Source organism: Musa acuminata, chromosome BXJ2-4 (genome assembly GCF_036884655.1).
Source record: "Musa acuminata AAA Group cultivar baxijiao chromosome BXJ2-4, Cavendish_Baxijiao_AAA, whole genome shotgun sequence".
Lineage (NCBI taxonomy): Eukaryota > Viridiplantae > Streptophyta > Magnoliopsida > Zingiberales > Musaceae > Musa > Musa acuminata.
Genome location: NC_088341.1, coordinates 31,647,501 through 31,660,118, shown reverse-complemented (window position 1 = coordinate 31,660,118; position 12,618 = coordinate 31,647,501). Strand labels below are relative to the sequence as shown.

Below are 12,618 nucleotides of genomic sequence, written 5' to 3'. Positions count from 1 at the left end.
TGTTATCGGAGTATGAATATACACACATGGACATCAACACGGCTCTTTAAAGATGTGATGATATGATCTTTGCAATGGAAAATTGCTTGTAGGCTGTTCCATCAGCATAATGAAGCTTTGGTTGATTTATCATGTATGCATATGCAGTAGATTTTAATTGGGAAGTCTAATCCTACTGTTTTTTAATGTGTTCTTCGCATGTCCAGTAACCTAATTCTAGGCTTATCCTAATATATTGCAATGCCTATAGCTAGATTAAGGAATGGTTAATGTAACATGCAAATTTCAAGGTTTTTACTGTGGCATGAAAAGATAGAGTCTAACCTCACATAGCTATATCTATTTTATCTTTTTTTTTTTTGTATATATATAGTTCTTTCCTCGCTAGATTCCAATTGATATGTAAGAGTAGAATAGGAACGAAATCAAAGAAGACTATGCGGATTATATTAAAGTATTTGCAAGTAAGTTTAACTTAGGTTTTCATGCAAATTAAGGATGTATGCTTGACATGCCCTCATGACAATCATGAAGTACAGAAATCTTGACTTCCATATGTAGTGTTGACAATTTACGGTATCCCATAGTCAACTGGATTGGAGAAAGTATTAAAGAGCTTCTATTAACACCATTTAAGGAGATCTTTAAGGTCTGGGGACGTTCAAGTGATCAGTTCCAATGCATCATATCACCACCGATCATGTGTTCGTCTAATAATTCATTTCAAAAACCAACAATGGCTGGAACATCATCAGGTCAAGCTGAGTTGTCCTTCACATTATTTGGAAGATGATCTTTTGGAATCGTATCATTTATTGGTGGTTGAATGTGTCAATTATCCATGCGTGCTAAACAAAGATGGAGAAAAGACAAGATAGGATAAAAGAGGCAGCAGCAGACTTCCCGCTTATGTTTGACAACTTGTTTCCTAGAGGCCGACACGGCTATCATGCCATTGGTGCAGCAATGAGAGGAGAGAGAAAGTAATGGAGTGTTAGCATAGAAATTATGTTTTTATTATGTAAAAAAATTTAATATCAAATTTTAAAATTAAATAATAATATATTAATTTATAATATATACTTCTAATGTTATTCAGAAAGTTTTTATCTGATCCGTAGATTTATCATCATCGGATCCGAAAGTCATAACGACATCGATCTATAAAAGAACTAGACTCGTCTTCTTCTATCTTTCTATACTTTAAGATCTCTTGTTGACTGATTTATTTGTTTAAAGGGAGATAAGAAACGATATATAATCTCTCAATAATATCATGTATTTATATATTATATTTTTTTTAATCCTTAAGGGTCATATCTATTTATAGATGAGAGTAAATGGTTTATAATAAGTAATTAGGATAGTCCCTCTTATCAAGATCATCTCCTAAAGAATATTATCATAATTAGATTTTCTTTCCATTAACCGAAATTATGAATCCAATCATTTCCATAATATATCTTACATACTTAGATATGATCTAATATTCTCTCACTTAACCCATTAATTGATAAAATATAAAATAAATTTAATTTTAAAATAAAATAAAAATAAAAATTATTTTAAAATTATTTTATTTAATTAGATTCTAAAATTTTAAAAATAATTTTTACGCATGAATTTATTAAAACAAGCCAATAAGTCCAATAAACATAATATCAAATTAAGTTTGACTATCAATACGAGTCATAGCGATTGTATATCATCAATGTCATACTTCTTTTTATGTACCACAATACTATTAGTCATTTTTTAATGATCCAAAATGATCAATGTAATTTATAAGATAATTTTGTTAGCACGTTCAACCATACCATAATATGTATATACATAAATATGAATATAATAGTAAAAATAAATAATTTTAATTACATAAATAAGAATATCAATTATAATGTATACTCTGACATATATCATGATATCTTTTATAGGTTACTCATAAACCCAATCATAAAAACGTATTCTTTCAAACTTTATATATGAGAGATATCAAGTTTGATTAATAGTATTTTTCTTAAATATGAATGTGTAACAATATTAAGAAACTTTATATACAATTGTTTGGAGGCTTGTTTAAGGTCATAAATAAATTTTTTAAATTTACATATTAAATTTTGTATTCTTTCATTTTCTTTGTGAATCGTTTAGGCTAGTCAATATAAATCTAGATTCTCATTCAAAAAACTTATTTTCACATTCATATGATATAATTCAAAATCATAATGAGCCATTAATATCATGATAATTTTTAATAAGTTTATTTAAAAAAATTTAAAAATATCTTGTTACGATTGATGCATTTTTTATGAGTAAAATCTTTGACCATAAATCTGCCTTTTATATCATTCGATATTTGCTATTTGAGTCATGTTTATGTAATAGACTCTTTTATATTGAGTAATTCAACAAGTTCTTATTTCAAATCTTCTTTTATTACAATATATAATTTTTCAAAATCATTATTTTTCATAACTTATGAAAACAATTAAAGATCCTTTTAATTCTTATATCATAATTTGATTTTTATAGATATACCACATAATAATCAGAAATAACATGTCTCCTTTTCCTTTGAGATATTATCAAAACTACTAAATGTGATTATTTTATGAGTTCATTAGCAATGATATCAATATTATATGAGAGTTCACTAATATTATTTAGTTTTTCATCTTTATCAAATCATTTAGTGATTCGAGGAATAACAATATCTCAAATATAAAATGATAAAGGAATATTAACCCATACTTTCTCAATATCAAAATTAAAATTTAAAATTTTTTTATTCTCATTAATTCACTATTTTTTTAGGAATTATGAACCACCGGATTCAACTATGATTAGAACAATGAAATTTACACCTTTTTGAATTTTCTTGAATAACCAATAAAATAGCTAAAATAGTCCTTAAACCCAATCTATTTTTATGTGATTTGAATATCTTTATCTTTATAGGACAATCCTAAATATATAAATGTGATTTCCTATTAATCCATAACTCAAAAAGTTTATGTAATTGATTTACTAGAAACTCTATTCAAGATATACATAATTGTTTTTAGAATTTTTCCTCACATTGATTTAGGTAAATAATAATAACTTATCAAGCTCCCATAAAAATATGATTTCACTTTCCAGCAATCTTATTCTACTATTACATATCCAGTAAAATATACTGAGCACAAATACCCCATTATTTTTAAGAATATAGCAAAAGAAATAAAATTATGATTAATTTCATTATAATTACTATAAAATTTATCACCCTTATCATATGGGATAATTTTGATTTTTCTATATAAGTATCTCTCAACTTCATTTATGAATCTAAAGATGTTAACGACTTGAGACCTTATATGAATTAGATATATATAGTCATATCTTAATAGGATATTTATAAAAATAATAAAATATATTTAAACATAAAATATGGAGTGATCCATAAATATAAATATATATAATCTTAAGGAATTCATAAAATTATATTTTTAATATTTAATTATAAGATCATTATAAACTCAATATTCATATTAATTCTATACCGACCATCATACATAATTCAAAAAATTAATTTTTATTGAATCATAAATATACTAAGTTTACAACTATTAAAAGGAAAATAATATTATGATAAATCCAAACATAAATATTTATAATTATATCAATATAACATGCATCATCAAGATCCATTAAATGAATCATCTCTAAGTACTAACTACTATTGTCTTTGCTTTAAGATGATCATTATAAATAGAAAATAAGAAAAATGTTTTATTCACAAATTTTTCTTATTTATCTATATTGATTACACTGTCAATTCTGTGTGTTGGTTTTGATACAAGTAACGCCTCTCTTCCTTTATCAATGTTTCATCACTATTTTTTTTTCACTTTAGTTGCAATTGTAAATAGCGATTATACATTTAGCCACCAAACCTTTGCGATTGCAGCTGCTACCTACAGATTTTGCATTTTGCCTAAATATTGATGACCCATAGGCCCGATATTGGTTGATGTTGCATTGACCTTTTCTATATGAACAATAGGATTACGTATATGTGGGTCAATTAATTAAGGCCCAAACCGTCTTACATGTTGAATCATTTAAGCATCATAAATAAAAAATCGAATAATACATTTTCATAAGTAAAATGTATTAACAAATAGATATAAAATATTTGATTTCATAAACATAACTCTAATACCAATCGTAAGCATAGAAACTTTCTTTATGCTTCTCTCATGCGAAGAACTTTAATGTCAAAATCTAAAATTAAATAACAATAGATCAAATTTACGATTCATACCTTTGATATAATTTAGAAAGTTTTTGCCTGATATGTAGACACACTATCATTAAATTTGAAAGCTATGACAATACTAATTTACAATGAAAACTAGATTCGCTTTCTCCTCTCTTCCTATCATTTGTAGAATCGCTATTAGCGATAGACCAAGAACAAATAAGAGATGAGAAAAGATTTATAATCATCTAATAATAACACGTATCCACGTATTATATTTTTTTAGTCCATAAGAGGTTTTATTTATTTATAAACAAGTGCATATGGTCTAGAATAAATAATTAGAAGAGTTTTTCTATCAAGATTATCTCCTAAGAAATTTTATCATAATTAAACCTTTTTTTATTGATCGAAAACCTAATCAAAATTTAATAATATTCATGATATATAAAACTATCAAATCTACAAAGCACTTCTGCATCACGAGCCTGCATTCATGCATGCCTTTGACTAATGCAAGTCAACATATTATATCATCAACTGTCGTGAGCAGCAAAGAATGGATTAAAAGAGTGGGTATTTTATCATCAACTGTCACGAGCAGCAAAGAATGGATTAAAAGAGCGACAGATGAACGTATTATATCATCAATTGTCGCAAGCAATGAAGAGTGGATTAAAAGAACGACAGAAGCTCGTGGCAGAATGGGCAACTTGGGAGTGAGTTTGTAGCTTGACATGGAAAAAGGTCTCCTTTGGGAGATAATTATCCACAGTATAGCCTTCGATGAAGTCTTGTGTGGGAATTTTGTATAGGCCTAACCTAAATGATTCCACGCGACGGCTTAGTGCGCATCATGTGTCAATCTGGCAAATGGAGGTACTATGAGAGAGAGAGAGAGAGAGAGAGAGAGAGAGAGAGAGAGAGAGCTACGCTGTGTGTTATGGGTTCAAGAGGCTAATTTGTTCATCCACGTTACGTGACCTTCACTCTGGTTACTTATTTGCCCGTTTTATGCACCCTATTTGAGCTTGTGAATCACTAGGAAACTAAGTAGCTAGAATTGAACCTGAGCTGAGATTCTCGTGCCACACATTTGAAATCATCCACCTCAAACCCACCCCCCATTTGCTGCCGGAACTATTCTCTCTTCAGGAGCACTAGTTTACAGCCTTTGTTTGTGGCCGGAACACTTCTCTCCCGGAGAGCACAAGTTTGTTCGGCCTTTGGAGTCGTCCTTGGAGAGTACAGGTTTTCAACCTTGGCTGCACATTTGGAATCATCCACACCTCATTTGCCATAATGCTCTCCCTTCATGAGCACAAGGTTGGAAGATCTGCTGCCTACAGCATCATATCTTTCGTGGTCACCCCACAATATTCTACCCAAGAAGATATATTTTGATTTTCGTAAGACCTCATTTACCTTCAACCAGAAGCAAATGCATTCTCCAGATTAAAGACAAAATAATTTCAAATGATTTCTTAGATCAAACTGTAAAAGCACACCAGACAAAATCTGGTACAGTGATTGAGATATGCTTCTCACTGCAGAAGCTGAAACGAAAAGGCTCGATTGAAATCGAAGTGAAAGAAAGAAACCACGTATGTTCCTAGTTGCTTATTTATCATCTCTATCCGGATATCTAGTCATCTCTCATTGCAGGAATCAGAGCATTTCATTCTAGGTCAGGGAAAAGAGATAATACACAGTTACATTACAATAACACATGATTTCTTAGGCAGGAACTTCCAACCTTGAGGTCCCTCCAACTTGTTAAAAAGCTAAGTTAGCAGACAAATCCCAATTGGTTTCCGCCACTTATCCCCTAATTTATATGTGCTTCATGACAAAAGGGAAGAAAGAGAACAAAAAAGACATCAACAGCGACAAAACAAAAAAAAAACATGCAGAGGTAACAACTGAGGTTGTTAGTCATGATGGTTAATGTTCATTCTTCACTCGAGCTTTTAAGATTCCAGGTTTAGGAGGAGAAGTTATCATTTTACCCATGGAACTGGACATCGAACCCTGCGAAGTGTGATGCTGATACATTCCACTCATGCTGGAGCAGTCACCTCCATTAGAACTAGGTTCTGGAGCACCATCATGTTGCCCTCTTTCACACAATCCCATTGCTTTAAGCACGTATGAGTCGTCATGCAGCTCAAAGGGAGTACTACATTTTGAAATTATAAACAACCAAGTCAGTAAATCAGAGAATGTTGGACAAGTCTTGAAATTGTTAAAACTGTCCAAGACCAAACATTAATATATTAAATAGTAAATTTCAACTTTCTGCATTTTGGTAAGATAATTATCACATTTCAATTTTGTTTATCGTGAAAGTAACTCATCAGGTTCACCAGTGTATGCCATTAATCTTCTAAATTCTCTTTATTCTTGATGCAAATGTCAAAACTGGGTGAAGTGGTTGCCAACTGATGAAGATAAGCAGGTATTTTATTTGTTTACTTTCATGTCTACAAAGATACTTTTATTTGTTTCAACTTGGGTGTGTGTGTGTGTGTGTGTGTGTGTGTGTGTATAAACCTGCTATAATATGTACCAGCTATAATATGCCTTACGAGGCCGATAATGATTTTAACTGTTATAGGTGTATAGTTAACAAGCATATGCTCTTTTCAGTTACCATATGAAATGCAAGGACCAGTGTATTTAGCCACCGAACATTAACCAAAAGTTCTGCATGCTAACACCAAGAAAATGACATCCAAAAAATTCTAAGAGATGAAACTTATATCAATTACCTGTTAAAATCAAAATGCACCAGTTGCATATCTTCTGAAATTTCCACCTCCACAGTGGCATGAGGACGAGTCTGTTTCCAGATGAGATATGTTAATTTCAAACCATAGTTGGCTCACTTTGTGCCTCAAATACATAAGTTATAAGTAGAACAAAATGTCTGAGTACTTGTTAAATACTACATTCCCATGTTCACAATTTGGAGCTCTGCTCTAGTGCTCTAGAGGAGAAAGACCATTACCAAAAATGATGATAACATGCTAAGGTCCAATGATCAATGACAAAAACTTGAGTCCTAAAATACCATCTAAATCACAGCAAGAATGTGTTTAGGTTCATAAGTACTTCAACTAAATAAAAGCAATAAGTAGAAATTAGCAATCAAGCGCTCATGGAGATATACTACTCAAACTTAAGTTTTCAGGCTTCAGTGCAATTCTGGAAATGCTTCAATGATCTGCTGTAACTTTAGTTCAATAAGAAGCAAAAACAAAACAAGAGAAGAATATATTTACCATGGCTCATTTCCTACTAGGGCCTTATACGCCATTGCATTAGCAACTTCATAAGAACAATGGTAATGATTGCGAGTTTTTGTACCTGAACCAAGATAAAAGGTAAAGCAACGCCGCCTGATGGAATATGTCCTGATCCATACAACTGCTCATTCCGTTGGACCAAGTTTTGGAGACCTATAAACTGGTAGAAAAAAAATATTAAAAATGAAAAACTCACTTAAGCAATAAAAATCAGGTTAAACATATTTAAGTGAAAGGTACACCATTGCTACAAAAGATACCTTAGTGCAATTATGATCGATTTTCAAACTTACACACAACTCTAACCAAGCAGAAGGAATCTTTCCACCTAAAGGTTCTACCGACCTATGATAAAGTGACAATTATCAAGGCAGGTAGCTGGTTCAAATCAACCAAGTGTCATTCTCAGACTATTTGCTCAAAGGTTTATCATGGATGCAAATGGGAAAGCTTTGAAACTGTGGAAGTACCCTTTCTTATGCTTTGCTACTCTATACGTAAGTGGAGAGCTAACACACACACTGTCTCTCTTCCTATTTACCTTGCGTAACAACATAGCTGTTGGGAAAGGGGGTCAAAGGATGTGGCAGTTGCCATCTTTCAGTAATCTGCTCTAGTGGATTTTAGACTTTCAGTTCATCTGGTCATTGAGCTGCAAGGACATTTTCAATTTTTTTTCAATCTAAACATTCTGTTTATTAGTCCATTTCTTGTGTTCTTGTCCAAATAATAATAGTTTTGTCATAAGTGAACCAATAAAGTTTTACTCGATGAAGTAAATTCAGGTTGTCACACATTCGGCTTCTTGCAGATTGCCTTACTGAACTACTGGTTTGGAAAGAAAGCAACGATGGTAGATAGAAGCTACATATCAGCTATCTGTACCCTCTTTTTTTTAAAAAAAAGAAAAAAAACTCAATATAAAGTCCTTGGTACTTGCTAAAAATTATCAACTTCACCATCATTCATCTGTTTTCAGCTCATCAGTAATTTCTGATTTGGATGAACATGAGGTGTATTTATTTTGTTTTTAAACAACTTTTAAATAGACTCCTTTGGGGTACTTGGGACTTGGGAAAAATCAACAAACCCCACCACCCTTGGATGCTTTCTTGGATCAACTTAGATGCAAGTACAGAATGATAACCCAAAATGATGCATAATTTGAAATCTTAAGAAATAAAAGACTGATATCAGGTTGCATACATTGCCTAATACAAGTAAAAGAAACATACATTTATTAAAAAAAAAACACAATCTAGTTAAATGAAATGAAAATTAGATGCTAATTATTAACAGGTAATTTACTTGATCTTGCAATTCTTGCAAATACGCAGTTTTCTTCTCAATCCTGTTCTTCAACCCAGTACGTTCTGCCTGTGATGAATTGTGGAACTCATGTATTAGACGATTGGTGCCATTTAATAACACTGCATCTTATTCTATCATTAAGACAGAGAGAAAATTATAGGGTGGATGCAAACCTTCAACTCTTCAATATCATTAAGACTAGTCCGAGGTAAACCTTTCCATTGTATCTCTTTTTTATCTTTAGATATAATATCCATTGCCATGAGAACATTCAGTGCATCATATACCCTACGTCGTATGTTCTTCTCGTCATACTGTTGCTGCATTCACATATTAGATAATGCTTAATAAGTTAAAAAAGACTAGAGAATGTAGTCGCAGAATCTTCCACAGGCTAATCAATTTGTTATTTACCTGATCTTGAGAGCCTGGATTATTGTTGGGATCTGTAAATTCAGTTACAAGTTCATCTGCAACCTGAAAAGAAAAAGATATGAGGTCTGAAGTATAAAAATCTAACAAATATCAAGTAACAAACCCCAGTAAGTGTTCTTTCAGAATATGACTGTCAAAACAACCACTTATGGCCTATAGCAGCAGCTTCTCGGTCGACTCTCTTTACAAGTTACACACAAAAAAATTGACCATCACACTCCAACAGGGCCACGATTCTACAGAAACATTTGCTTGGGACCGACATACGCTACTCTCACGACCAGATGTCACAACAAATATATCAGAATCAATATACAACGGTTCAATCTTATTCTTTTTTCACATTGATATAAACAACTACGTCTCTAGAGAAGTCATAATTTATTGTTTATCACAATCATATATGAAGATAGATCATGATGATTGGATCATCGGACAGGATTACAAAGCTCATTGGTTTCTCAGATATGGGTTATAATCTAGCTCTTAATAAATAAGCTCTACTGCCTTAGATCATCTAGTATAATATAATATACAATTGCTGGTTTCATTACATAGAACTGACTTATATGCTTCATATGCACTATTTTATGAGTGATATCCTGAAAAGAAAATTTGAGAATTACAAAGGTGTCAAGGGAAGACAGTCAGCAAGAAAATTGATCCTTAACTGAGTATCCACATGAACTATTTCTTAGAAAAAAAATTGATGGCAGAGGACACAATCACTCAAAATAAACCAACTACATGCTCATTAAGTACCTTAACAGTGACATGTAGCATCATATTTTTTGAGTAATCATAGTAGATGTATTTTCCAACAAAATATAATTCCATAAATTTTATTAAATCATGGAGAACAAAGAATTCTGAGTAATCAAATTACAATGATAGAAAGAAGGTTGAAGAATAAACACAACTGCAATGAAGATCAATGTTTACTAATCCGATCAAAGGCTAATGCAGGAGCATACAGGTTGGTACCAATAGGTATCTCACTTATTATTTTTTGCTAATAATACTGAAATATATGGATCAATATGACAACCTATACATAGATACAATACTAGTTTGACAAATTACCATATCTAATATCAGCTTGAGATTTAAATCCTTGATTCAAATCACCTACTTGAAGAACAAAAAACAAAAATATGAACAGAAAGTCAAAAATCCATAGAAACATAGTCAAACCCAAAAAAAGGTCCCAGAAAACCTAACCTCGTTATAAGTGGTTCTCCCCTTGCTTTCCACCTTCTCGCAGACTAAGCAGATTAGACACAACACATAAACAAAGAGCAACATTTTCAATAAGTTTGAAAGAAAAAATACCATAATATCTATTGGAAGATTAAAATTCAGTGCATTAGCACACATATACTCATTACAAATTATTTTAAAGAGTTTCATGAAGTATCTGATTAAATATCATAGAATCATCTTCCTATAATTAACTTAGGGAAATGAAGTAGGTGTTGTATACATAGGGTAAGGAGTTCCATTAACCTTTCATGCTGAACTGCCGCAGTCCCCTACCACTTTTATCACCTCCAACTGCTCGTACACCCCTCTTTTTCTTTTTACCACTGCTTGAACCATAATACTATCACTCATTGGAAATTACAAGAAAACAATTAATCTTATGAAAATTCTATGCTAATAGCATAATCAATTAGATTAAAAAAAAATCAAATACACCTGTGGATGGAATATCTGACTATGCTATAGATATTGTGAATTCATGAAGACATGACTCTTGAATTCTATCTAACAACATCTGTTAAGCATATACATGCAGTCATGGACATGAAATACAAACACAATACTGTATGACACACCAACATGGCAAATTTTACAAATGTAAGGCATGACGTGGAAGAAAAACAGCAACTAATACATGTATGTTCTCATAGGTTATAGAAGATTTATACTTTGCACATAATATACAATTTATCATTATCATATAATAAGCTTCTAAGAAGCTTAACTACCATTCGTATAAGTGGCAACTGTTCAAAAGAGTCCTTGAAAACTTAAGTATGGTATGAAGAAAACCAAATACCCAGATTAAATCCAAATTGCCAATGTTAACATATTTGAAGGCCTTATGTAAATTATTTAAGTCCGTCCTAAAGACACAAAAAAAAAAAAAAAAAAAAACAAGTATGCCCTTAACTATCTAACACATGTTGGGAAGTGTTTGACTAGTATCAGCGCCAAACTTGAACATGACATGGAGACAACACACATTTTGAAGTGTCCAGGCTTCATATAACAACATCATATTTTCATAAAAGACACGGGTAAAATGAAAAGGAAAATTGGCTAAAGCATATAGATAAGAAAAGGCACAAATATAAATAACAGAACTTGGGGCTCACTCTTTTGACACTCCCATTTCTCCTTCATAAGACTTTGTTTATTTGTTGTGTCTCAATACATTCTCCAGTAGGTTAATATTTTGTTTGTACCATTGAAAATATTGGAATATATTTGGGCTATGAAACCCTTCAAGCTGTGTTTATTTTCCCCAGAAAAATCAATGCAAGACTAAAAATTGTAAGATAGAGATTATTTTTCTTAGAAGTTAATTTCTACAGTTCTAGATGCATTCTAGAGCTCTTCTTTGTAATCTCACAAATGATACCTCCCAAGTCATTTGGGTTCAAGTCTATCATTCCTCTTAGCCATAATTCATTCAAGTTCAAAATTGAGTCTCAACCAGTGTCACCGCCATTGCCACCAGTATAATTACAATCAACACTTCCATTGCCAACTTTTTTCTCTGCAAGTGTTGACACTGACTGTAGCACCACTATGTAGGTCATGATGGGTATTAAGTTCAGGAGTGACAAGGGACAAGGTGTTTTTCGACATGATGCTAACAATTCAGATGTGTCTGTGGTGGGGATATCAGGGTATTTAAGGAAATAGTAGTGAGTGCAAGGGCAAAAGAAGAACACATTCCAGATTGAGTAGAAATTTACTGGTTCAGAAAGACAGTTGACAAAGATCTAACAATGAGTTATCATGGAAAGAAGATCTTAATCTGCATCAAGAGTCTAGTTATAGGGGTTTTAACATCAAAATCCTAAATGATGATTCCAGTATCAGATGAATCCATCCATCAATATCAGATAATATACTAATTCGGAAAAGAAACTAAATGCTCAGACAAATGAGAATTTCACATATAAAATTTTCCATAAGTATCAAAAGCGTGATGTTTCTTTTTCTGATGCAAAATTCAGAATACGGGTATCCAAAACAAAATTTGGTGTTTCCATGCGATCCAGATGAACAATCTTATGTATATTT

At 31.7% G+C, this 12,618-nt stretch overlaps 1 protein-coding gene across 1 annotated transcript in view; it reads right to left on the bottom strand.

Moving 5' to 3' along the window:
- Window positions 1-5,905: 5,905 nt before the first annotated feature.
- LOC135610306 (transcription factor-like protein DPB) overlaps window positions 5,906-12,618 on the bottom strand; it is a 7,284-nt gene continuing 571 nt past the window's right edge. Inside the window, exons 2-9 of the mRNA XM_065104669.1 lie at window positions 10,807-10,886; window positions 10,522-10,565; window positions 9,280-9,342; window positions 9,039-9,185; window positions 8,863-8,931; window positions 7,616-7,714; window positions 7,018-7,088; window positions 5,906-6,425 (exon numbers count right to left, since the gene is read on the bottom strand). Coding sequence (XP_064960741.1) covers window positions 6,191-6,425; window positions 7,018-7,088; window positions 7,616-7,714; window positions 8,863-8,931; window positions 9,039-9,185; window positions 9,280-9,342; window positions 10,522-10,565; window positions 10,807-10,886 — 808 coding nt within the window. The 3' untranslated portion in view covers window positions 5,906-6,190. The remainder of the gene's footprint in view (window positions 6,426-7,017; window positions 7,089-7,615; window positions 7,715-8,862; window positions 8,932-9,038; window positions 9,186-9,279; window positions 9,343-10,521; window positions 10,566-10,806; window positions 10,887-12,618) is intronic.